At 42.3% G+C, this 26,814-nt stretch overlaps 1 protein-coding gene across 1 annotated transcript; it reads right to left on the bottom strand.

Moving 5' to 3' along the window:
• Nucleotides 1-2,621: 2,621 nt before the first annotated feature.
• On the bottom strand, nucleotides 2,622-25,080 carry LOC129853909 (heparan sulfate glucosamine 3-O-sulfotransferase 1-like). Its single transcript, XM_055920413.1, has 5 exons — nucleotides 24,741-25,080; nucleotides 7,336-7,736; nucleotides 6,852-7,116; nucleotides 6,393-6,567; nucleotides 2,622-4,257 (listed from the first exon to the last, which is right to left on the bottom strand). The coding sequence occupies exons 2-5, from the start codon at nucleotides 7,570-7,572 to the stop codon at nucleotides 4,029-4,031; spliced, it is 906 nt and encodes a 301-aa protein (XP_055776388.1). The 5' UTR covers nucleotides 7,573-7,736; nucleotides 24,741-25,080; the 3' UTR covers nucleotides 2,622-4,028.
• Between the last annotated feature and the right edge of the window lie 1,734 nt (nucleotides 25,081-26,814).

Here is a 26,814-nt window from a genome sequence, read left to right as displayed (position 1 = left end):
TTGCCAAATGTTGATTTTGTGGTCAATTAACCCTTTCTTTGTGGATTTTCCTTAGTGCTTGGGGTTATTTTTAAATCTAGAATTGGCTTCCTATTTCGCAACAAAGCATCCTTCACTCATGCTACCAAACATACCCTTGTAAAACTGACCATCCTACCGATCCTCGACTTTGGCGATGTCCTTTACAAAATAGCCTCCAATACCCTACTCAATAAATTGGATAGAGTCTATCACAGTGCCATCCGTTTTGTCACCAAAGCCCCATATACTACCCACCACTGCGACCTGTACGCTCTCGTTGGCTGGCCCTCGCTTCATACTCGTCTCCAACCCCACTGGCTCCAGATCATCTACAAGACCCTGCTAGGTAAAGGCCCCCCTTATCTCAGCTCGCTGGTCACCATAGCAGCACCCACCTGTAGTACGTGCTCCAGCAGGTATATCTCTCTGGTCACCCCCAAAACCAATTCTTCCTTTGGCCGCCTCTCCCTCTAGTTCTCTGCTGCCAATGACTGGAATGAACTACAAAAATCTCTGAAACTGGAAACATTTATCTCCCTCACTAGCTTTAAGCACCAGCTGTCAAAGCAGCTCACAGATTACTGCACCCGTACATAGCCCATCTATAATTTAGCCCAAACAACTACCTCTCCCCCTATTGTATTTATTTATTTTTATTTCACCTTTATTTAATTTAACGAGGTAGGCAAGTTGAGAACAAGTTCTCATTTACAATTGCCAAGATAAAGCAAAGCAGTTCGACACATACAAAAACACAGAGTTACACATGGAGTAAAACAAACACACAGTCAATAATACAGTAGAAAAAGAAGTCTATATACAATGTGAGCAAATGAGGTGAGATAAGGGAGGTAAAGGCAAAAACAAAGGCCATGATGGCAAAGTAAATACAATATAGCAAGTAAAACACTGTAATGGTAGATTTGCAGTGAAGAATGTGCAAAGTAGAGATGGAAATAATGGGATGCAAAGGAGCAAAATAAATAAATAAGATTTGTCTTGCTGGTGTTACAGACATCACACTGCTATCTAAAAAGAAAATAGCCACATAATATCAAAGATCCACCACCATATTTTACTGTAGGTATGAGGTACTTTTCTGCATATGCTTCTGTTTGTCAATGCCAAACACAGCAGTGGTGTGTGTGGCCAAATAGCTCTATTTTCATGTCATCTTACCAAAGCAGGGTTCCAGTCCAAGTCCCAGTGCCATTTATCAAACTACAGGCGGTGCAATGGCCAGATGACATGAAAATAGAGCTGTTTGGCTTTGAAAAATGTAAGCATATGAATAAAAGTACCTCATACCTGCGGTAGCCTAGTGGCTCAGAATGTTGGGCCAGTAACTGAAAGGTTGCTGGTTTGAATCCCTGAGCTGGCAAGGTCGAAAAAATCTGATGTTCTTCCCTTGAGCAAGGCAGTTAACCCTGAATAACAACTGCTCCCCAGGCACTGATGATGTGCATGTCAATTAAGGCAGCCCCCCACACCTCTCTGATTCAGAGGGGTTGAATGCAGAAGACACATTTCGGTTGAATGCATTCAGTTGTGCAACTGACTAGGTATCCCCTTTCCCTTGAATATGGTGGTGCATCTTTGATGTTATGGGGCTATTTTGCTTCCACTGGTCCTGGGGCCCGTGTTAATTATCATCAACTTGGGTGGCCAAATAAAAACAACCGGAGGCCTCCAGTTGGGCAACCCTGGTGTAAAATAATATAAATGCACTTTTTTTTTGTAATACTTTTTTTGATAATCTTTTTCAAGGGTACCAATAATTATATACCTGGTTGTACATAATAATAATAATATAGATTGTGGTTTGACTATATTTTAGAATAGCACATACAGGGTGCTGACCTGTAACTGTTGTAAGTGTAGAGCTAATACACACAATTGTTAAAAGTCAACACACTGTATGTGTATTTAAAGCCCTAAGTGTTATTATGTATTTGACCTGCTGAGATAGGACATATGTGTAATGAATACAATGGGAGACAGAGAGCTGGTTTTAAGCGCAGGGCGCAGCAGGTGTTTATTCCAAAGAACCACAGGAGGAGGCAGGTAGCTGGGTACTGTTGCCCAAAAGGGCAACAGTACAGGCAGGGAAAAGGTTAGTAACGTAGTCCGGGAGATCAGGAAATAGGTATATAACAGGAAATCCGATAGTGAGTCAGGCAAAAACTATCATACAAGGGAGGAGTAAATCACGGGAAAAACTGCTCCGATAGACTTGTGTCACAAAACAAATAATACCTCACAGTGATGGGGACAAAGAACTGAACAAAATAGTGTGTGATAATGACATACAGGTGTGTGAACAGGTGATTAGAATTCAGGTGATTGGGATCTGGAGAGTGAGCTGCGTTCAGGGGATCTAGGTTTTTGAGAGTGTGCGCTGGAAAGTGAGCTGCGTTCAGGGGATCTACGTGTTTGAGGGTGTGGGTTGGAAGCAGACGTTACAATATGATCTTTACAATACGTTCTGTCTAGGCCTAGTAATGCATTTTGGTTGGTACCCTACATTATTCTTCTCTCTCCCTCTCTCTCTCCCACCCCCCCATCACTATGTTCTATTAAATATTGTTATTTTCTCTGGGTTAAAGTACAACAGTACACATTTATTGAAGAAGATTTTAGAAAACATACTTACAATGCATTACAGCTCAAACACCTTCAAATTTAAATTCAACAATCCCAAAAATATACATATCTATTGAACATTTGAAAGTAAAATATTAGAATAATAACAAGATAAGTACACATGATTATCTAAATGAGGACATTATTTTAGCTCACAGGCATACTTTTTACAATGGTAAACCATTTTGTGAAAATGGTAAGCAGTCTAAAACGTGAGACTCGGTTTGAAATAGCTTCATATTGGTACAGTAGATCTACAGATGGACTGACCTTTTATGCAATTAAGCATTCAGTTATAGTGCAACAATAAGCCCCATCTAATTTCAAAACATTCTTCTACCCTCTATTTTCTGTACACTTATACATTTCCTCCAATGGTATCTGCTCTGAAACTCATTTTACTGACCATCAAAATGACAAGATTTGTTTTTGTCTTGATTGTTCAATTATATGGCACAGTTTATTGTAGTTATTTTATTACACTTGATTTCATTCCAGTTTGTAGTTATTTTCTTACACTCAATTTCATTCTAGTTTGTGCAACCCAAGGTTAACGATGACAGGCACCAGCAAGAGTCATGATCAGGTGATATTAGGACCAACAGGCATACAGTATTAGAGAATGGGCACTTCAGTTCATGTTCTCCAGCAGGTAGTACCATAAAAAAAAACAGATCACTTGAATAGACATTCCCATTCAAGTCAATGTTCCGTGATGGGTGGACCGGCTGCCATATTGAATGTACCCATCATCTATTTCTATGGGTAGTTAGAAATAGTGTCCCTCAGTGAGAGTTATCTTATACAGTCTATGCTTGTTGTGCTTTTGACTCCCAGGCCTGGCTTGGTTCAGCTCATTGACAGTAAGAGAATTGAGAACACTCAAAACGTAACACCTCTAAAGATCTTTAAAATCATCTGTGTGCATCCGTGGTTTTATCCTTTCATCTCTCAGTCAATTCATCCACCCACACCCTTCAATTAACACATAAATTAATCCATCCGCACACCCAACAGTCTGCACACCAATCTATTCGTCCATTCACCCCATCCACCCCCCTACCTGACAGTCAACGCACCAATCTATCTATCCGTCCAATCAACAGAAACTTCACACAGGCCAATGTCTTTTCACTGTTGACCTGCTCTTAGTGTCTCTAAAGCATCTCTAAGATTACGTTCTAAATGGTACCCACTCTGCCCAAAAGTAGTGCACTACATAGGGAACAGGTGACCATTTCAAAGGCATCCCAAATCTTTGCTATTATGGGCAATATCGCCAGTTGGCCCTGTCTGTCCCCTCTCTCTGTCCCATTAAAGGTGGTATCAGAGCAATAAAGCGTCTTTTGTTTCTTGATCCACAGTCAGCACCAAGAGAAGAAACGTCCCACCATTTCAAAGAACAGGCGGTTGGGTTCTTTGAAGTATCGGCAGAGCTTCTTGAAGGCCCGGGAGCTGAGAGGAGCGTGGGGCCTCCCCTTGGACTCATCCAGACACTTGTCATGGCCCCCGGCAGAGAGGAGGCAGTAGAAACCTTTAGTTGTGTTGAAGTAGAAGTTGGAGGGAGTGATGCGGGGCAGCAGGTCCAGGAACCTATAGATAATTTATTTTATTAGGCAACTAGGCAAGTCAGTTAAGAACAAATTCTTATTTACAATGATGGCCTACTACAATGACGGCCTACATTAGATGAGATTAGATTAAAAACTTGAATCTCCTCAATGAGGCAACTGAATAGCATCTTACACAATATAAGTTACATACAGACAAAAGTAACAGGTGGGCCATGAAAGGATCCTCTCTTGGAGGCCATTTTTTTATTCAGGCCCCTATTTAATCAGGCAATCCAAAAAACTGCTAGGAGAGGGGAGATGGCGGAAATGGATGTTCTGTTCGAAACTGATGGCGGGCCGGATAAAGATGAGAGTGAGAATGATTGGGCTACAGTCATGAAAAAGAAAGGAAACAAAATAAGTAAAGTTGTGATGGAAGCTAAGAAGTATCATGGGTGCATTGGGTGAGGTGGCGTTGGTGGCAGCCACAAATCCTGGTTTTATTTCGATTTTTTGTGTGTCCTCGGAACATACTTTGCGCCTCAAAAAGATTTTTGAATGCAGTTTTGTGTATGGATTTACGAAGCAGGGCGCCTGTCTCTGGGGTTGCTCATGAAGTAGATGCAGATGATATACCTGAGGAAGTAGATGAAGTGATTGGTGCATGTTGACTGACCTGTGTGGTGAATGGAGTAAGGAAACCCACTTCGCCCATATTATAAAGTTTCTCCCTTCTCATGTAAAGCTAGGCTTTATGAAATATCCTTTAAGAGCTGTTGTGCTTAAGCTCCTCCGGTGTAATAAATGCAAAAGATTTGGGCATGTCTCAAGTGTATGCAGATGGGAGAAATTGTATGCCAGCTGAGGTTATATTCTGCAACTGTGGTGGCCATAGGAGTTTGGTGGCACCTTATTTGAGGAGGACGGGCTCGTGGTAATGGCTGGAGAGGAATAAGTGGAATGGTATCAAATACATCAAACACATGGTTTGATGCCATTCCATTTGCTCAGTTCCAGCCATTATTATGAGCCGTCCTCCCCTCGGCAGCCTCCACTGGTGGTGGCGAACATATGCCCTAGTCCCTGGTTTGCGCTGTTAGGGTGAAGGAGACAGAGGTGGGGAGAATAAGGGCTGTCCAGGTTGTCTCCTATCTGGAGGCGGAGAAAAGAGTAGAAGGAGCGAGTGGCGTTGAAGATGCAATGGTAATTGAGACTGCACCAGTGAATGTTTCTCGGCAATCAAGGGATCCTGATATATAACATGTAAAAAAAGGTGGACTTTGCAGCATTTATTACAATGGTCATAAACTGTACGGCACAAACAAAGAAGAAATCAGAGAAAATTGTAATTAATGTGCAGCAGTATGCTTTTTGAGACTCTTTGAGTGAGTTTACAGCCGAGGCATTGCAAGAAATCTTGTCAAAGGATGCTCCGCCCTCACATGCCCCTGATCCCTTGTAGGGATGTGATGTTTTTTTTTTTGGTGTCAATTTCTGTTTGTTTGCATGATGTCGTTTTTATCCCTCTTTAATACAATGGATATTTTTTCTATAGTTTACCACCTGTACAGTAGGTGGCGGCATGCACCTCTAACATGTGTTTGTGGACCGCCATAATAACATATAAGATGAATAAGAAGAAGACTGCTATTTCCAGGTCCTTTCAATGAACTTCCAGTTTGTTGTGTTTGGGGTGCTCATTTCTGTGAATTTTACCAACAATAGACATGAGGTTAAATGTGTTCAAAAGGCATGGTTGGTTAAATATGTAGGCTACAAGTTAAAGTGCATGGTGAGAAAGTGTAATTTAGTCCATTTTATTCAAGAATAAGACTGTGTCCCAAATTGTACCCTATTTCCTATATAGTGTAGTATTTTTGACTAGCCATCCCATTATGGAATGTCATGTTGAGCAACAAAGGAGCTGATTGACTGACTATCCTTCGAAAATGGCTGCTGTGGCTTTGGCTACCTAGCATCTCCATCCCTGGATTGAGGTATGTTTTCTGAGCTATATCTCATGCCGGCTCCATGGTTTCCTGGGCAGCCTGCCGTTCCGACCTTACAGGGAAGATGTACTTACAGTGATCGTAAGGTCAGAATCTTATAATGTCTACTTTTGACCAGAGGGTGTTTAAGGAACACACCCACAAATTACATTATGTATAACATTACCTCTCCGCCCTCCGGAGCTCTGGGAAGGGGTCTCTGATGAGGGCCTCTCCATCCACCACATGGACCTGCTCCCTGGGGAAGACATCCAGCCAGCGGTCCAGGTGTTGGTGGTACAGACTCCTCTGCAGGGCTTTGTAGGCCGGGTCAATGTGGCCCTGGCGGAGCAGCAGCTCTTCTACAGTAGAATACATAAAATAGAGTAGAATATAATATTTTATTTTAGAGCAGAAATGTATGTTTTCTTTGCTTTTTCCTAACTCTTGGCACACATATAGGTTAGGAGAAACAGGATCTGAGGTGGATGGATTTACATTTTTGTTGTTAACTGCATTTCTCAAGTGAATGACGGTGGTGGTAGTGATGATCTGAAACAAGCAGTCCCCAATTATCTATCGCCTGGGACTTGAACTAGCAACCTTTCAGTGACTGGGTCACCACTCTAACCTCGGTGCAACTTACCTAGAGACTTGTAGGGCTTGTGGCGGGTCACCCTATTATGGAGGACCTGGGTGTAGTCGGAGACGAGGCGCTCAGCGGGGTCCCGGACGATCAGCAGGAGTCGGACAGCAGGGTTCATCTCCCAGACCCGCTGAGGGACCTGGGGAGAGGCAAAGTAGCCAGGGGTTTTCTCTACCGTCACTTGCCCAGGCAGGGTAAAGGGCATCTGGGCACGATACCAAGCCAGCCCGCGCCGGTAGTGCTCTTCCACGTTGAAGTAGTGCACCTAAAAAGAAAGTATGTCGTGTTGTTTAATACCTTATCCCCCCAAAAAATATACTTCTGTAAAGTCTGTATTCTAGGATTTTATCTTGTTCTTTCATTCTGTTATGCTGCATGACTATTTTCATACCATTATGTTAAAGCTTTGAGAGTAGTCTATTGTGTGACAGTGCCTTACAATTTAAGTCAAGATGGTCATGATGATGTTTCTATTTCTCATTACCTCAGCCTTGGCCACCTCTACGTCCGGATGGAGGTTGAGCATCTCCAGGAGGGCCCTGGTGCCACCTTTACGCACGCCGATGATGATGGCTCCAGGTAGTCGCTGCTTGGTGGCATTACGAGAGGGGGAGGATGAGGGGGAGGAATAGCCGGCAACTCTGAGCACCCGTAGACAGACACATAGCTGGGTCTGCAGTAGGAGGAGAACCAGCAGGGCTAGGAGAACAGTCCACAGCATGGTGGACTATGGGCTCTGAAGGTGGGAGGATGAGGAGGGGGGAGGTACACACACACAGGTACAGGAAGATACCCACAGGCTGTGGGGCTGGGGCGAGGAGGAGTGTGGGGGTAGGGGCTCCTAGGGGAAATGGGTTCAGGATCCAGGGGTCTTCAGTGAAGAGCCTGCAAATGAAGAGTTATTTTTCACTGTCAAAAGCAGTTTTAAATATCTGAGTTCATATTTTAGGTCATATAAATTAGCTACATTTAGGGCAGAGAACTCATGAAGACTGGAACTTCTTGTCTGTATTAGGGTTTCAAAGCTACCAGTAATTTAGAAAGTCACTGGAATCTTCAGTAATTTTGGCAATTAACAGAAAATGAATGCCAATCTATCGTAACTTTGATCATTTATATTTTAATATCTGTATTCATATATTATAAATGTATTATATCTGTGTCCATGTTGTCCATTAGTTTCTAGTATATAGACCATATTGTTAAATACAAAATAGCCCAATTAATGAAAACGATTCTAGTCAACAATGGCACAATGGCAACCCTGAAACTCTTCCAGCTATTGACTGTTCACAACTGCCACCAGTGTGACGTCAAAACATTGACAACCAATACATATTGGCATAGTAAAAAAGGATATTTATTTCATGCTGAAACCCTCATATTAAACACCAATGGTATTCACTTAGTTGATGGTTTATGTTTAGGATAATGTTTTGCAGCTTTGTAATTCTATTTTTTATTTAAAAAGGATTTTCTTTAATTATTTCATGTATTTGACATGTGGTCAATCAATCAATCAAATGTATTTATAAAGCCCTTTTTACATCAGCCGATGTGATGAGGCCACACAGAGGGGCAGAGATGATTACACACACCTGTGATAATCTGAATTACCCAAAAGGGCCACTAAAATCCTTGAAAGATACCAACCCTAGTGCGTATTGTCCCTGCATGTGTCAAACTCAGTTTCCCCTCTGGGGAGCAATATTGTTAATTAAATCATTAATTGAAAGAAAAAAACAAAGCATTTGGTGCAATGTCAAATGGTAAAAGTAGGCTAATGTTCAAGTTCAGTTTATTTTTTAATAACCACATGGAAGTGATGGACACTGAACTATGTGGATATGGACTAACATTAGAGAATGAACAGTTCCACACAATTTAGATGATACGTCTCCATCTTATTAATTAGGTGGAATAAGTAGGGTATCTCTCAGTCCTGGCGTGGGTGGTTCTGTCTGTCACTTGTCCTCAACAGACAGGCAACCAGTCACAGGAGGAGGACTTGTAGAGAGCGATTGCAAAGTCAAGGCACCATGGTGCCTAGTTTGTTGCTATGTTTGTGTTCACCAGGCCTTAACATCACCACACAGCGGTGTCAATACCTCTGACATTGTCTCTCTGTTTCTGTTGTTGTTATTGTGTTCAGGCCAGCCTGATGGGGCTGAGTTATTTATTCACTTGTTGTGTGTGTGGGTGTTGTGTGGTCCTGAAGAAGAACCTCGTCAGTGTTCGGTTCCTGTGTTCCTTTTTAATTGCACCTTAGGGGAATGTTGTTACTCCAGCCGCCCCGAGAGTTTGTCTAGAGTCCCTGCCCGGTGTCTCTTTTGTCATCATTACCTTCATCAAGTCAGCTATCAAGGCTGAAGGGTTTGTCCTGGTGTTTCGTTTAGTTTGTCTTTGAAGAATGTACTCTGAAAGTGGTGGCTACTGGCTAGTTTTTTTCAATAATGTATGATATTACAGGTTTTTTCAATCACGTTGGTGAAATTTCACAAGTAACAAAGTAACTCGCTTAGAGTTATCAAAACAAATCAAAACCGATCATCAAAATGGCTCGTGTTTCAAAACGAACACATTCACAAAGTCATTTTGTCACTGCATCAAATCACTCTTTGGATTTGGATACATATTCAATCTAAGTATCTGCTTTTTAAAATGCAATATTCACTTTACTTTTGATATGATTTTCCTGTCATTTGTTAACAATTTAATTAAATATTACTGAAACAAACTGCTCAAAACTGATAACTACTGAACGAAAAGCATGTGCCTAGTTACCCCTATAGTTTGATAACTGCTGAACACTGTAATATTGTTTACCTCATAAATGTAGCAATTTGACATCAATATACGTTGGATATCATATATGGATAAAGCTGTAAATACTACACGATTCTCCATCAGCCAGTGTGCTTCAATAGGGCAAAGTGGAAAGAATCATTATGTGCTACCATTAGAAATTATAGTGTAGTGTACAATGCACTGCTGAAATGGGCTACCTGGGTTGTATATAACAATATATTCCACTCATTATCTACATTTCATTGATACACTGTAAGCTGATCAATTTCAAGCAGAGTTGACAAATCATGTAAAAAGGCGATCTTGTACAATGTTGCCACGAAGTTGGAAGCACAGAATCATCTGGAATGCTGTACATTTTGGGGATCTTTTTATTTCAGCGATCTTGTGCATGTTGCTTTTATATTTTTGTTAGTTATATATTGAAATGATGTGGAAATAACGTTGATTCAACCATTATGTCCCAGTGGGAAGTGGGTGGGTGCTTCCCGTGTGTGTGTGTGTGTGTGTGTGTCCTGTGACTCCCTAGTATGTTGGAGTATACAGTATCCCTCCCGTTGAGACGCAGCACATTCAGCTTGACTTCCACTCTGCTAATTTGTATTTGTATTTATTATGGAACCTCATTAGCAACTACTCTTCCTGAGGTCCAGCAAAATGAAGGCAGTTTATACAAATTTTAAAACATTGCAATACATTCACAGATTTCAACACCCCCCCAGTATGCCCTAAGGCCCATACTCCACCACTACCACATATCTACAGTACTAAATCCATGTGTATGTGTGTGTATAGCGCATATGCTATCATGTGTGTGTGTGTGTATGCATGTGCCTGTGCCAATGTTTGTGTTACTTCACATTCCCCACTGTTCCATAAGGTGTTTTTTTCAATTTTTGAAATCAAATTTGACTGCTTGCATCAGTTACTTGATGTGGAATAGAGTTCCATGTAGTCATTGCTCTATGTAGTACTGTGTGCCTCCTATAGTCTGTTCTGGACTTGGGGACTGTGAAGAGTGACTTGTCTTGTGGGGTATGCATGGGTGTCTGAGCTGGGTGCCAGTAGTTTAGACAGACAGCGCGGTGCATTCAACATGTCAATATGTCTCATAAAGTAGTGATGAAGTCAATCTCTCCTCCACTTTGAGCCAGGAGACATTGACATGCATATTTTTAATATTAGCTCTCTGTGTACATCCAAGGGCAGGCATTGCTGCCTTTTTTATGGCACCTGACCACACGACTGAACAGTTCTCAACTTTCTCAATTTCCACGTTATTTATTACAAAATTTAGCGTTTAGGGTTTAGTGAAAATTAGGGTTTAGTGAATGTTTTGTCCCAAGTACAATGCTTGGGACAATGCTAAATATTTAGGGCTAACTTATTCCTTGCCACCCACTCTGAAACTAACTTGCAGTAATTTCAGTTGCTGTAGTAGCTGACGTGTATAGTGTTGAGTCAACCGCATACATAGAAACTCTGGCTTTACTCAAAGTCAGTGGCGTGTCGTTAGTAAAAATTGAAAAAAGCAAGGGGCCTAAACAGCTACCCTGGGGAATTCCTGATTCTACCTGAATTATGTTTGAGAGGCTTCCATTTAAAGAACACCCTCTGTGTTCTGTTAGACAAGTAACTCTTTATCTGCATTATAGCAGGGGGTGTAAAGCCGAAACACATGCGTTTTTCCAGCAGCAGACTATGATTGATAATGTCAAAAGCTGCACTGAAGTCTAACAAGACAGCACCCACAATCATTTTATCATCAATTTCTCCTAGCCTGTCATCAGTCATTTGTGTAAGTGCTGTGCTTGTTGAGTGCCCTTCCTTATAAGCATGCTGAAAGTCTGTTGTCAATTTATTTCCTGTCAAATAGCATTGTATCTGGTCAAACACAATTTTTTCCAGAAGTTTACTAAAGGTTGGTAACAGGCTGATTGGTCGGCTATTTGAGCCAGTAAAGGGGGCTTTACTATTCTTTGGTAGCGGAATTACTTTATCCTCCCTCCAGACCTGAGGGCACACACTTTCTAGTAGGCTATTGAAGATGTGGCAAATAGGAGTGGCAATATCGTCTGCTATTATCCTCAGTTTTTCCATCCAGATTATTAGACCCCGGTGGCTTGTCATTGTTGATAGACAACAATAATTTTTTCACCTCTTCCACACTGACACACTGACAATTCTTGTTTTTCATAATTTGGTCAGATATAATTGGATGTATAGTGTCAGCGTTTGTTGCTGGCATGTCATCCCTAAGTTTGCTTATTTTTGCCAATGAAAAAGTCATTAAAGGAGTTGGAAATATCAGTGGGCTTTGTGATGAATGAGCCATCTGATTCAATGAATGATGGAGTTGGCTTTTTTCCCTCAAAATGAATGAGCCATCTGATTCAATGAATGATGGAGTTGGCTTTTTTCCCTCAAAATGAATGAGCCATCTGATTCAATGAATGATGGAGTTGGCTTTTTTCCCTCAAAATGTCATTTAAGGTGCCCCAAAGCTTTTTACTATCATTCTTTATATAATGTATTTGTTTCATAGTATAGTTTATTTTTATTTAGTTTAGTCACATGATTTCTTAATTTGCCGTACGTTTGCCAATCAGTTGGGCTGCCAGACATTTTTCCTCATCCCTCTTAACCATACAATTCTTCAATTCCTCATCAATCCAAGGGGATTAAACAGTTTTACAGTCATTTTCTTAATGGGTGCATGTTTATTAGTAACTGGAATAAGCAATTTCATAAATGTGTCAAGTGCAGCGTCTGGTTGCTCCTCATTACACACCATAGACCAGCAAATATTCTTTACATCATCAACATATGAATCACAACAACATGTATTGTATGACCTCGTATACACTATTATCGGCCCAGTCTTTGGAACTTTGGTTTTCCTAGATATGGGTATTATATTGTGATCACTACATCCTATGGATTTTGGATACTGCTTCAAAGCAAATTTCTGCAGCATTGGTAAATATGTGATCAATACATGTTGATGATTTAATTCCTGTGCTGTTTGTAACTACCCTGGTAGGTTGACTGACAACCTGAACCAGGGTGCAGGCACTGGTTACAGTTTGAAGTGTTTTCTTGTGTGGGCAGCTTGATGATAGCAAGTCAATATTTAAATGACCCAGAAAATATACTTATCTGTTGATATTACATTCACACATATTATCCAGATACTGATTGTTAGCACTTGGTGGTCTATAGCAGCTTCCCACAAGAATGGGCTTTAGGTGAGACAGATTAACCTGCAGCCATATTACTTCAACAGTCTCTAAGCTTTACTGGAATGTGGTTCTGAATATAGACCAGAACACCGCCCCCGTTGGCATTTCTGCATTTTCAATAGATGTTATAACCATGTATTGCTATCACTGTATCATCATAGGTATTCAGAGTTTCAGAGATGTCATCTATTACAAGCAAGTTATTGACTTCATGGACCATGTTTCTTAAGCTGCATATATGGGCTATTTCTATCAGTTTTCTGGGTTGCTTGATTGTATTTAATGCTTTACTGGGAAGCTAATCAGAAGTAGACTTACTCATGTTATTTATATTGGAGCTGATAGTGCAGGGTGTGCTGCACATAGTGGTCTTCCTACTAGGGCACACCGCCTCAGTGCCAACAGTGTAACTCTGGTTCATAGGCTCATGATTACTGCATACACTAGCTGTAGGATAAACATAAGTAGTCGGTGCAATTAGGGGAACATAAATAAAGTGACTTACATTGTGTTTGCCAATGCCCCTAGGATCATGTACATTTGATGCAGCATTATGATGACTCATTGTCACAATGGTAGGGATTACCTGAGCTGGCCTTGGATCATTGAACAGTCTAATGAACCCTCTCTCTTGCTCTCTCTTTACAAAAGCCATTTTATTAATTATTATTATTCTCGTTCCCCATTTCTCTATATTCTCCTCTTTTCTGTCAACATTTTTCTCTCTCCTCTCTCCTTTTTGTCCTATATCCCTATATATTACTCACATGAAGATACAGACATGAATATAATATATGATAGCTGAGGAATTACCCTAAAGCCTATGGCAACGCACACAGAAACCTCTTATAACTACTCATCAATGAATCATTCTACAATCCCACGTTGCATCACACTCAGTTCCCTGAAATGCTCTAATCTCACAACTTTTTAAAAACTCTTTCGGTGAGAATAGAGTGGCAGAAACTTGCTTTGGGAACAGTCAGAAATACAGTACATCATGAATGTTCTCGCTCTTAGCACAACACTGACAGAGGCGGCTGATATGAGAGGAGTTCAGGAGTAGTATGTGTATGTACATCCAGTTACTTTTAGATACTTGGTATGAAGGGTAAAGTCATGAAAAAAGGACACCTATCATATTAAAGTCACTGGGAATGGGGAGGGATTGGTGTTTCATTATAGAGTCAGAGGAGGGCCTCTAGCCCAGGCAGATCCCAGTGCTAGGCACATGTCTTTTATGTGTTTATCCCAAACCTTAACCCTTAACCAGAATGACTGCCTCAACTTAACCTTCAAAAATCTATGTTTAACCTCCTGTGGACAAACATTGAATTCTGAAGTCAATTTCACAATTCTGTGAGGTCTTGTTGCTCTAGCCAGCTTTTAGTTCAGCTCTGTTCAATAGGAGAGCTTCTCTCCCACTAGTAGACAGCAGGCTACTCCTTGTGACTCCAATTTGGCACCATGCAAAAACCACAAAAACAAGGCTTGGATTGTCCATGGTGTGTGGGGCTGTGAGAGCTCCATATGGACTAACAGTATTTTTAGGCTGAGAGAGGAAACTTTAATTCATCTAATTATTTGTGAAATATAGATATAACATACTGTCAAACCCTGATCTGTTTCACCTGTCTTTGTGCTTGTCTCCAACCCCCTCCAGGTGCCGCCCATCTTCCCCATTATCCCCTGTTTATTTATACCTGTGTTCTCTGTTTGTCTGTTGCCAGTTCGTCTTGTTTCGTGAAACCTACCAGCATTTGTTCCCTTGCTCCTGTTTTCTAGTCCTTCCCGGTTTTGACCTTTCTGCCTGCCCTGAGCCTGCCTGCCGTTCTGTACCTTGCCCCACCTCACTGGATTATTAACCCCTGCCTGCCCTGACCCTGAGACTGCCTGCCGTTCTGGACCTTTTTCACCCTCTCTGGATTACCGACCTCTGCCTGCCTTTGACCTGTCATTTGCCTGCCCCTGTACTATAAATATACTTTTGTTTCTTCGACACTGTCTGCATCTGGGTCATACCTGAAACCTGATAATATACTATATAATATAGCAGTGCTTATTCTGTTTTCTCTTTCTCCTCTTGCTCTGTCTAGTTTATGGGTGTGTGGATTTTGTTAGTTTGAGCATTGCATGGTTTGGTGAGCTGCTTCTTACTTTGTATCTAAATCTGCATGTGTTTGCACTCTTTGTGTGTGTGTGTGTGTGTGTGTGTGTGTGTATATGAACACACGTCTCTGTTTGCTGTCCTGTGCCTTAGAACTATCTTTTGGTGGGTGCTGGTATTTGTGGTTGGGGGTGTCAGGGATTATCCTGCACAGAGGGACAGAGGGAGGGATGGAGGGGACAGATGTAGTCTGTGTGCTTGTTCCCTGTGTGTTAGTTCCCTGTCTGTGTGTGTGTTCTCAGCGGGAGTGTGTGTGTGTGTAACGCAGGCAGAGAGATTGGCCCTAGTAGGGGGTGGCATGGTGAAATCCAGTAGATTGCCAGCCTAGCCATATCACCAAGGCTGTTGGACGGTAGATAAAGTCTCTATGTTTTTCTCTCTGTTTCTCTGTTTATGTCTCTGTTTCTTTCTCTCTATTTGTTACTGTCTCCTGCTCTCCATTTGTTTCTCTGTTGCTCTCTCGGACTCCTCCTTTCTCTCTCCCGGTCGCCTCCTTTCTCTCTCTCGGTCTCCTCCTATCTCTTTCTCAGAGAGTGGCGTTTGCAACACCAGGGTCGCGGGTTCAATTCCCACTGGGGCCACCCATATGAAAAATGCATGCAAGTCGCTTCGGATTAAACCGTCAGCCAAATGGCATGTATTCACATTACTACTGTGAATGTGTTATCATTCTTTCAGACAACTATCACAACAAACCCAAACCATATTATTCAATATAATGTATTTGCACACACAAATGACAAAGAAAATCTAATGAAGGCTTCATATAGTCTCATTATATTTTCATTCCATGTGTGGATAGACAAATCATCCAAAGGGGAACATCTATAAACAAATTCAACAAGGACATGAGAGAGACAAATCTGTCATACTCATTGCATGAGTTTGGGACTACTTCAAACATTTTCTTGCTATTCCATAAACTAGCTACCACAACAAAGCTAATCAAATGTAGGATCTGGAAAACTTTCTAATTGTATGACCTGACTAGGTAAACATGAGTTTTTCCTGTTCACTTCACATGGTCAGGAACAACTCCTGTCACAGGCAAGCTACCCTTTCTGGGAAAGAACTGTGTGTGCGACTTTTCAGAACGCGGCTGGGAAATGTGTCTACATGACAACGTTTGTTTCATTGACAGACGGGTCACAACCTTGAGGAGTAAGACTAATGATGTCTTCTTGAGCCCACGCAGCATCGGAATTTGTTATAGTATCTGTGTGTGTTTGTGTGACAAAGAGGCACTCCTAAAGCCTTAAGAAGCCCCTCGGAGTGTACTCCTCCTTTACATGAACAGGCTTAAGTTTGAACATCAGATCTCTTTCTTCAGAAGAATGAGGGTTGAAAAGAGAGGGAGGGGGAAAGGGAGAGAGAAGTTCTCGAGATAACGCCTGTTATCGGGGTCCAAAAAGTCTCTATTTCCCTACCCTCTCTCTTTCTCGCTCCGTCTCCCTCTTGCTCTTTCTGTCTCTCTCCCCTTCTCTCCAGCAAAGACACTGACCGCAGAAATCTGCCCACCGACCCCCGACTGGGTTTCAAATTAGACTCTTTACAAAAAATCCACACCAGCCGCCCAACCCTCTCCCCTCTCACACACACACACACCCCACCCCAGACACCCTTTTCTCCCCCTCCCCAGCCATTCGCGCTTTAAGATCTGGGTCAATCGTATCAAACACTCAAAAGAGCTCTCTATAGTCTGTGTGTGTGTATGGCGCATTGATAATGAGGATGGTGATGTGTGTATGTGTGTGTGTGTGTGTCAGAAAGATGAGCAGGGGGGTGTCTGGGTTAAAAACAGGGGGTTTCGGGGGAGTGTGTATGTGTTTGTAAAAGAGAGCGGGAAAGTGTGTGTGTGTGTGTGTGTGTGTGTGTGTTTGGGATCTAATTAAAGGTGCCTTTGGCATGCAAGTGTGTCTGGGCGCAGGCAGTGGCATACACCCCATGCTAATGTCTGGAGTGTGAGTTTACTGTTCATAGCAGTCTGGCACAGGGCAGTGCATGCGTGTGAGCGTGCGTGTGTTAACATGGCAGCCTGCGCCATTTAGATTTGGAGAGGTTCAAACAGACAGACAGTCAGAAAGAGAAAGAGAACAGGCTGGCTGTCAGTCTGTTTAGCTGCACCAGAATGTCCCTGGGTACAGTCTAGTGTAGTGTGGAGCGCTGACTCCTGATGCTGAATCACACACACAGTTACATGCACAGATGTAGGCTTGAAACAAATGCACAGAGGTAGCTAAGAGCACACAGATGCATATAGGCACCTCCCTTCAACCCACATGTCAGCCAACCAATACACACACGTGTGCGCGCACACACTCAAACACACAACACCCCCCCACCCCTCACACACACACCCTTGTTTACATGCTCACAGTCCAATGTAGCACATATGTTGGTTTTCACACAGTAACGTACTGTAGCTCTGACAGCCTGCTGTCACTATCTGGCACATGACATCACAGTGGATATAAACAACCAGGTTTGACATGTCGATCACTGATGGAGTGAAAGCAGGACACGGGGGCTGCTCTCTTCTCTATTTCTCTATTTGTCTCACTTCCTCTTTTTACTCCTCTTTCTCATTAAGCCGTGATGGATCTTGTGTGCTTGTGTAGCACCTGGTACCAAACTCCAGTCACTCATTTCACTGGCTGTTTGTTGTCAAGAGGAAGTCAATTCTGATCTGTCTGTGTGTGTCTGTGTGTGGGTCCACTGAGAGTCTGTGTCCACCGAGAGTCTGTGACAGAGTCAATTAGGATCTATGTGTGTGGGCAGGGTGTGTGTGTATCTGTGTACTGTACTGTACTGTACTGTACTGTACTGTACTGTACTGTACTGTACTGTACTGTACTGTACATGAGCAAGGGTGTGTGTATGTGGTTTGGGGGATGTGCGTATGGTTGTTTGGAATGGGGGCACGTTGACATATGGGGGAGGTCTGTCTGGTCAATATCATTATGGGCCAGTGAACAGTGGTGTAAAGTACTCAAGTAAAAACACTTTAAGGTACTACTTAAGTTGTTTTTTGGGGTATCTGTACTTTACTTTACTATTTATAGTTTTTGCAACTTTTACTTTTACTCCACTACATTCCTAAAGAAGGTAATGTACTTTTTACTCCATACGTTTTCCCTGACACTCAAAAGTACTCGTTACATTTCGCATGCTTAGCAGGACAGGAAAATGGTCCAATTCACGCACTTATCAAGAGAACATCTCTGGTCACCATTACTGCCTCTGATCTGGCTGACCCACTAAACACAAATGCTTCACTTGTAAATTATGAGTGTTGGAGTGTGCCCCTGGCTATCTGTAAATTTTAAAAAACAATACAATTGTGTTGTCTGGTTTGCATTATATAAGGAATGTGAAATTATTTATACTTTTATCTGTCCTTTTGATACATAAGTAGATTTGATCAATAAAATTTACTTTTGATACTTAAGTATATTTAAACCATATACTTTTAGACTTTTACTCAAGTAGTGTTTTTACTGGGTGACATTCACTTTCTATTAAGGTATCTTTACTTTTACTCAAGTATGACAATTGGGTACTTTTCCCACCAATGTGGGTCCTGAACTCTGCCTATCTAGATTTAATATGGGAAGAGGGTACGGAAGAGATGAAGACAGGAGGAGAGGAAAAGAGGGCGAGAAAAAAAGAAAGAGAAAGAGTAAAGAAGAGGATAGGGCGGCAGGTAGCCAGTGGTTAGAACGTTGGGCCAGTTATCGAAAGGTTGCTGGATTGAATCCCTGAGCTGACAAGGTAAAAATCTGTCGTTCTGCCTTTGAACGAGGCAGTTAACCCACTGTTCCCCTGTAGGCTGTTATTGTAAATAAGAATTTGTTCTTAACTGACTTGCCTGGTTAAATAAAAAAATTAAAAAAGTACTGTAGGGTGGAGAGCAAAAGGAGAGGAATGAGGAGAGAAGGACCTAAAATCATTCTTTGTAACCCTCTCACCTGGGGCAATGAGATTAAGACAGAGAGATGAAGGAAGGGAGAGAAAGAGGAACCGATAAAGACAAAGAAAGAGGATTGGTAGAAGTAATGTACCCGGCCGGGTATGGGCCCAGCGCTCCAGCGCCATCCATTTTCAGGGCTAGTTGATTCAGCAGGTGAGATGAAAAGGGAAGAGGGTGGCTCTTTATTTCTCTCTCTCTCTCCCTCTCTCTCTCTCTGTCTCTCTCTCTGTGTATCTCTCTGTGTCTCTCTCTCTCTGTGTCTCTCTCTCTCTGTGTCTCTCTCTCTCTCTCTCTCTCTCTCTCTTTCTCCGTGTGTCCTCTCTCTGTGTCCTATCTGTCCTCTCTTGCTGTCCTTCTCTCTCTTGTCCCTCGTATTCTCATAGTGGTTCTATGTGACATATCTAATAGCCTGTGTGCCTCCGTGCTGTATACCCCACTGCTTCTCCAGACTGACACACACACACTGAGACGAGGGGGGCAGAGGTGGAAACATTAGAACATCGGGGTTTTAGCAGGAGGGTTTTGATTGACCAAGCACTTAAGACTATTAAATGACTTCATCGCCCTCCTCATCCTCTTGTTCACCACCCTCTCACCCTACCTCTCCGCCCTTCCTCTCCCCATACCCTAAGTCCTCAGGCTCTTATTGTGCCTGGAAATTAATGAGTGTAGACAGCGATGGATAACCCCCCCTCATCCTCAGTCCCTCCCTCATCCCTCACTCCCACCTTGGGCTTTCAGCTTGAAACCCCTCCTGTGGTGTTTTCACCATCAAGGTCAAACCAATGCCATTTACAGTAGTACAGTATTGCCGAACAGAGATTTGCCAATGTCACTGTCTGGTGTCCTTGGTCTGTTTTTTGGGACAGACAGTTTACAGTTGAACAAACTGATAAATATACAAATTGGATTGATTAGGATTTGATTGATTGACACAACAGCATGGAAGCTCTTTCAGTCAGTGGGTGTGTTATAGGACTTGGTCTTTAGAGTCCAGTCCTATATTGGCATTTCCTCTCCGATGCCCTTTACCCTCCGCCCTTCCACCCTACTACCCTACTCCCCGGACCCTAATCCTACCCAGGGGCTTCATGACCACACAGACTAGGCTCATCCAAACAGCCCACCCAGAGCTCCCTGAGGTCCTGACTCTCTGCCTCACTTTATCCCACTTTTTCTTAACCACTGCTCAGCAACCTCAAAGAGCAAACCCCAGACCCAAAGAGGCAGACCTAGCCCAACCCCAGAAACACAGTCTGTCCGTCTGTCTGTTGGCGTCTGTGTAATGTCGGACCTCTCCTGCTCCCTCCATCTGGTGGTCAGTGGGTGGTCCTGTCACCTCTCCTTAAACCAACTGGAGTGTGATGGTCTAGCAAACACTGACTCTGTCTCCACAAAGATTAGAGTGTGTGTGTGTGTGTGTGCGTGCGCGTGTGTTTCTACGATTAGCTGAGGTCATTGTGCACTTGTGCCACCTGTACTGTTAGGAGAGAGGATCTTTGCCCCAAATCTGACTGACATGGTGGATGATTGCCAGATGAATGAACTTTCCCCCTGAGCTCCTGTAAACACACACTGTTGGCCCTCAGCTAAACACACACTCACTTAAATAACACTCCGCTAGATGACCTCAACATTATCAACAGTTGGCTATTTCTGGTGAGAAAATAGACTGGGAAAGGTATTGTCGATTCGATCGATTTAGAATGTAAAGTAAACAAACACTTCCCGTCCCCCCTCCCACTGTAACCTTTTGGAGTGTGTAGCCGTAGCATGCGCCTCATTGCCCTCCAGAGGACATGCTCTCTGCTCATAAAGAATGTCCATGTATTATTCACAGCTGCTTCGCAAGCTCCCCCTGCTAATGCCTCCTAATGTGCCCAAACACACAGTTTCCACACAGCCTGGCCCTGGCCTGCACTCACACACTCACAGGGCCAGGTGACACGGTGACGGACAGAGACCCCTTATACAGTGCAGGCTAGTGCACAGGGAGGCTGGGTGACTCTCTGGTCTCTCTCTCTCTCTCTCTCTCTCTCTCTCCTCTCTCTCCTCTCCTCTCGCTCCCTCCTCTCCTCTCTCCTCTCTCTCTCCTCTCTCTCCTCCTCTCCCTCTCTCTCTCCTCTCTCTCTCATCTCTCTCCTCTCTCTCTCTCTCCTCTCTCTCTCTCTCTCTCTCTCTCTCTCTCCTCTCTCTCTCTCTCTCTCTCTCATCTCTCTCTCTCTCTCTCTCTCTCCTCTCCTCTCTCTCTCTCTCTCTCTCTCTCTCTCCTCTCTCTCTCTCTCCTCTCTCTCTCTCTCTCTCTCTCTCTCTCTCTCTCTCATGTATGTAACTATAACCACTGAAGCATACTGTAAGTGTGAACTGTCCTATCAGAGCGATTTACACGATCAATTAGGGGATTCTTCAACGATCTTAAAACACTAGGCTACCTGACGCCCTCTCTATAGCTTCCACATCTCTATGTCAACAGCAGCTTAATCAATATGGGTTCAATCAATTTTCCCACACATGCATCATAGTTTCTGACTGAGCATTGACTCAGGTAGCTTGAGGACACAGTGTGACAAAGCCAGGGTGCGGTATTACGACAGAGTAAACCTCATCAATATGTAACAGTGCCTTTGTGACTCTGCGTAGGAGGTGAGTGCTGTCTGAATGAAGCGAGGTTTTAATGTACAGTACACCAGGGCACATTCTGTATGATAAAAATAACTATTTTCAAAGTACAGTACTATGTGATTTTTTACATGACTTTCTAAGACAGCTAAAACAAAGTAATGGTACCACTATTGGCATAGTAAAAAGTTTATCCCTGAATCGGTCATAATGCACTCTTGACCCGGCCATGTGGGGATTTTGTTTTGATGAGCCATGGTGTCTTGATAAAGATAACGCCACAACTCCTCACATCACATGGTGCTGTTGTCCCGGTTAGCGACTGATTCAGAGACAGAGGCTCTATTCACTCCGACCATGTCTCTCACCCTCTCTCTATCTCGCCCCCTCCCTATCACTCCCCCTCTCCGTCACTCCCCCTTATCGCTCCCTCAATATCTCTCTGACCACATCTGTACTTTCCAAACATTAGAAAGGTCAAACATTATTTGGTTAGTTTTACTTTTACTCCTGTGGCTGGTGGTTTCCTCAAGCTTGCTGGAAATGGGAAGGGGAAATCTGAAAATATACATTTTGTGGGCTCATTTTAAATTAGAATAAAAGGAGAATGGCAAAACCCCCTACTTTGGCAATTGATTTACAATGAATCTGGAATGAGTTCGAGAGGTTGGTTGGCTAACTCACAACATGATTGATGTGACAGGATCAAGAACATAATATTCACATACTGAATCAGACTGTTGTGGTTGGTTTTCACTAACCTGGAGTTGTAAACTACCACTAGTACAGTGACTGTCACACATGCCAGATTAGTTAGAGAGGTTGGCTTACAACATGACGGATATGACTATCATGAATACGATGTTCAGAGTCCGAGGCAGTTGTGGTTTATACCACGCTGGAGTTGTGATTCACTATGGGTGTGTAATATATGCAGCCCACAACACATGCTGGGTGTCCACCACTACCTGTTTATCCACATACCACAAGTCCTCCACTAGCTGCTGCTTAAAAGACCATATCATATCACACTATCTCTCTCTCTCTGTGAGCATCTATCTGTCCCCCCTCTCTCGCTCTCTCTCTTCCTCTTCCTCTCTCTACCAGCATCTATATCACACACACACACACACACACACACACACACACACACACACACACACGTGAAATTCACAGACCACTCCCACTGGCCACCGACTTCAATTAATGTCACCATGTCATTGAATTTAAGCTAACCCCTAGAGTCGATGTCCGGACCCCTGCAGAAATGTAATTAGCATAATAAAAAAATCCACATAACAATCTGTCCGTTTTAGCTACCTGATATCAGGTTTTTTGTATTGGATGCATCTCAATCCACCGCATCCGCCGATGTCCCACTTATGCATCTGTGGTGACAGAGCTAAAGCGATGTTTTCCAGACCATGAGACATCCCAAAAACCGTTTTTCTCACAAAATCGTATGCCGCGTCCGAAAGGTTAATTACCCTTCTATGGAAAGATGAGACTCTCACGAACACGATGGCGTTCTCCCGTTTTGCTCTACGACCGCCACAAGCGTCTTGGGACTCGTCTTAAGACGGTACAGCCAACTTCTGTCTGTAGCGTCCGAACAGTTTGGGCTACACACTAATATGACACCTCTGTGGAAAGGTGAGACTCTCACAAACACGTACCTGCCAGTTGAAACATTTTATGGAACTATACAGTACATGGAAACTGTTTAGTGCCAAAAATAACGGGTTAAATCCATGTATAATTTGTAAATGATTCCTGATCTTTCCAATATCTGAGAGGTCTAATAAAGATCAGCAAACATTTTTTATATATATTTTTTTACATGTATTTAACCACACTTCAGAACAAACTTTTTGGAGACTGTCTATGGTTCCATGTAGTGAATCTATTATTCAATGCGTTTGTATGGACTAATAGCCAAATAAGGCCAAATAAAACTAATAGCCAATTAAGGCCAAATTAAAACATCAAATATGTATATACACTACCTTTCAAAAGTTTGGGGTCACTTAGAAATGTCTTTGTTTTTAAAAGAAAATCTATTTTTTTGTCCATTAAAATAACATCAAATTGATCTGAAATACAGTGCAGACATTGTTAATGTTGTAAATTACTATTGTAGCTGGAAATGGCAGATTTTTTATGTAATATCTAAATAGGCGTACAGAGGACCATTATCAGCAACCATCACTCCTGTGTTCCAATGGCACGTTGTGTTAGCTAATCCAAGTTTGCCTAGAAAGCCAGCATCCCGGAGTCGCCTCTTCACTGTTGACGTTGAGACTGGTGTTTTGCGGGTACTATTTTAATGAAGCTGCCAGTTGAGGACTTGTGAGGCGTCTGCTTCTCAAACTAAACACTCTAATGTACTTGTCCTCTTGCTCAGTTTTGCACCGGGGCCTCCCACTCCTCCTTCTATTCTGGTTAGGGCCAGTTTGTGCTGTTCTGTGACGGGAGTAGTACACAGCGTTGTACGAGATCTTCAGTTTCTTGGCAATTTCTCGCATGGAATAGCTTTCATTTCTCAGAAAAATAATAGACTTTCAGAAGTAAGTGCTTAGTTTCTGGTAATTTTGAGCCTGTAATTGAACCCACAAATGCTGATGCTCCAGATATTCAACTAGTCTAAAGAAGGCCAGTTTTATTGCTCCTTTAATCATCACAACAGTTTTCAGCTGTGCTAACGTAATTGCAAAAGGGTTTTCTAATGATCAATTAGCCTTTTAAAATGATAAACTTGGATTAGCTAACACACTGGAACACAGGAGTAAGGGTTGCTGATAATGGGCCTCTGTACGCCGATGTAGATATTCCATAAAAAAATCTGCCGTTACAATAGTCAATTACAACATTAACAATGTCTACACTGTATTTCTGATCAATTTGATATTATTTTAATGGACAATTTTTTTTGCTTTTCTTTCAAAAACAAGTACATTTCTAAGTGACCCCACACTTTTGAACGGTATTCTGTATATATCTTTTTTGATACTTCAAAGGATCTTACTATTAAAAGTGTGTGAAGAATTCAGTGTGTGAATAAGAGAGAGAGAGAGAGGTCTTACCTGAGTCACTGTGACACTGGACCCGTGTCTAGGGTTTCCGCTGTCTTCCTCTTTTCCTCTTCTCTCAACTCCTCTGTGTCTGTTCTCCGTTGAAAGCCTCTGAGAAAATCTAAGTGTCAGATAACTCCGTTCAATGTTTTCCCTTTCTCCTCCTTTATTTCCTTCCTTCCTTTTCTTCCTCTTTCCTCTTCTCTGCTGTTTGTGGTGTGCTTGCCCCGCGTTACACTGAGGAGATGTGTGTGTGTGTCTCTGCCTCTGTGTCAAAAAGAGTGAGTGAGTGAGAGTGTGGTGTTGAGTGTGATTCCGTTGAGTGTCAGAGCGACTGACTGAGAGAGAGAGAGAGAGAGAGAGAGAGAGAGAGAGAGAGGGAGAGAGAGAGAGCAAAGCTATCACAAACACATCGACCCCTTAGGGAAATCCCAACTCCCGCCTCCCTCTTCCACCTGCCCCCTGCTCTCTCTCCATCAACCCCTCTCTCCCATTCTTCTCTCTGATTTATTTGTCTTTCACATACTTTCTCTGTCAATCTTTCATCCCAACACTTTGAAGGGACATAAGACTTAACATTTGAATCTTTCCCTCCTTTTTGTTACTATGCTTATTTTGACAATTTCTTTCCAGCCATAACTATGCCTTAAGACGTTCTTAGACATATTTGTGAAGACGTCTTGAGACATCTTACTGTGAAGATATTTCTTGGGAAATGATGACGTGTCTTTAAAGCCTCAACGTTGTGTGTCATTCAAGATTTATCCAGACATCTAAAGATGAAGGTGAAGGCTGAGTATATAACAGCGTTTGATTTTACTTGAATACAAATGTTAGTGGGTTTTTCTACCTTCCCATTCCTCATACCATTCAGTATAGACAGTTATTTGAGAATGAGACTTTGAGTAAAAAATCTTAGTTTCTTGCTGAGAGACTGTGCTTATCACTTGACATAAAGTGGAATTAGTGGCACTTATGAATAAGGTCTGAATGTTTTTTCTCTCCTCAATTAAGATTGTTAAAAGCTTTGGGAAAGGCAAGCACATCTTAGCCTTTGTGTAATTTCCTTGATTTTGATAGGAATGTATTAGCAGTAGTAATTATTGTAGAATAGATGAGAGCAGCAAATGTACCAAGTCCACCTCAGTTTCCAATGTACTTATCAAAATGCTCAAAGTTCCACAGACAATCAATGCATCGATTATAACTTTTAGTCAGGAATGCGTGTTCTGAATGAGTTTATTGGATTCATACAATCTAGGTGAACATCTCTAATATTGTTCAGATTTGTTTAGAGGTCAGAGCATGGTGCTTTTATCAACAGAATTGTGGGTTTTATTTGGGCAACATACAAACTGTACAGACTGTATGTTGACTGTAAGCCTGAAAGCCTTTGTTAAGTTACCATAGTAATATCTAAAAGTACATGCGTGGCTGAAAGGCGATTGAATAAAACTAAGATCCTCAAGTGACCCTTGGGATAAGACTCCCAGACAGGTGTATTGGAGGGGTCTCTTGATCTCATTCCATTGGACCGATTACACTCTTCAGTTTTATCCCCATAATCTGTTCTTCTAATACAGTGGCAAGAAAAAGTATGTGAACCATTTGGAATTCCCAGGATTTCTGCATAAATTGGTCATCAAATTTGATCTGATCTTCATCTACATCACAACAACAGACATTACACACAAATGATTGTATTTTTTTGTTGTCTTTATTGAATACATAATTTAAACATTCACAGTGTAGGTTGGAAAAAGTATGTGAACCCCTAGGCTAATGACTTCTTCAAAACCTAATTGGAGTCAGCTAACCTGGAGTCCAATCAATGAGACGAGATTGGAGATGTTGGTTAGAGCTGGCTTGTCCTATGAAAAACACTCACAAAATTAGAGTTTGCTACCCACAAGAAGCATTGCCTGATGTGAACCATGCCTCGAACAAAAGAGATCTCAGAAAATCTCCCCCCCACACACACCTCCCCCAACCCCCACATACACACACAGCCTTTATTTGCTGCATATGCCCTTTTCAACAGTTATATTAATCTCTATTTGCGTCTCTGCGCTCTCTCTCTCTGCTG

The sequence above is a fragment of the Salvelinus fontinalis genome, chromosome 4, assembly GCF_029448725.1.
Source record: "Salvelinus fontinalis isolate EN_2023a chromosome 4, ASM2944872v1, whole genome shotgun sequence".
Lineage (NCBI taxonomy): Eukaryota > Metazoa > Chordata > Actinopteri > Salmoniformes > Salmonidae > Salvelinus > Salvelinus fontinalis.
Note: the sequence above shows the minus strand (reverse complement) of the source record. Positions and strands in the feature narration are given on the sequence as shown.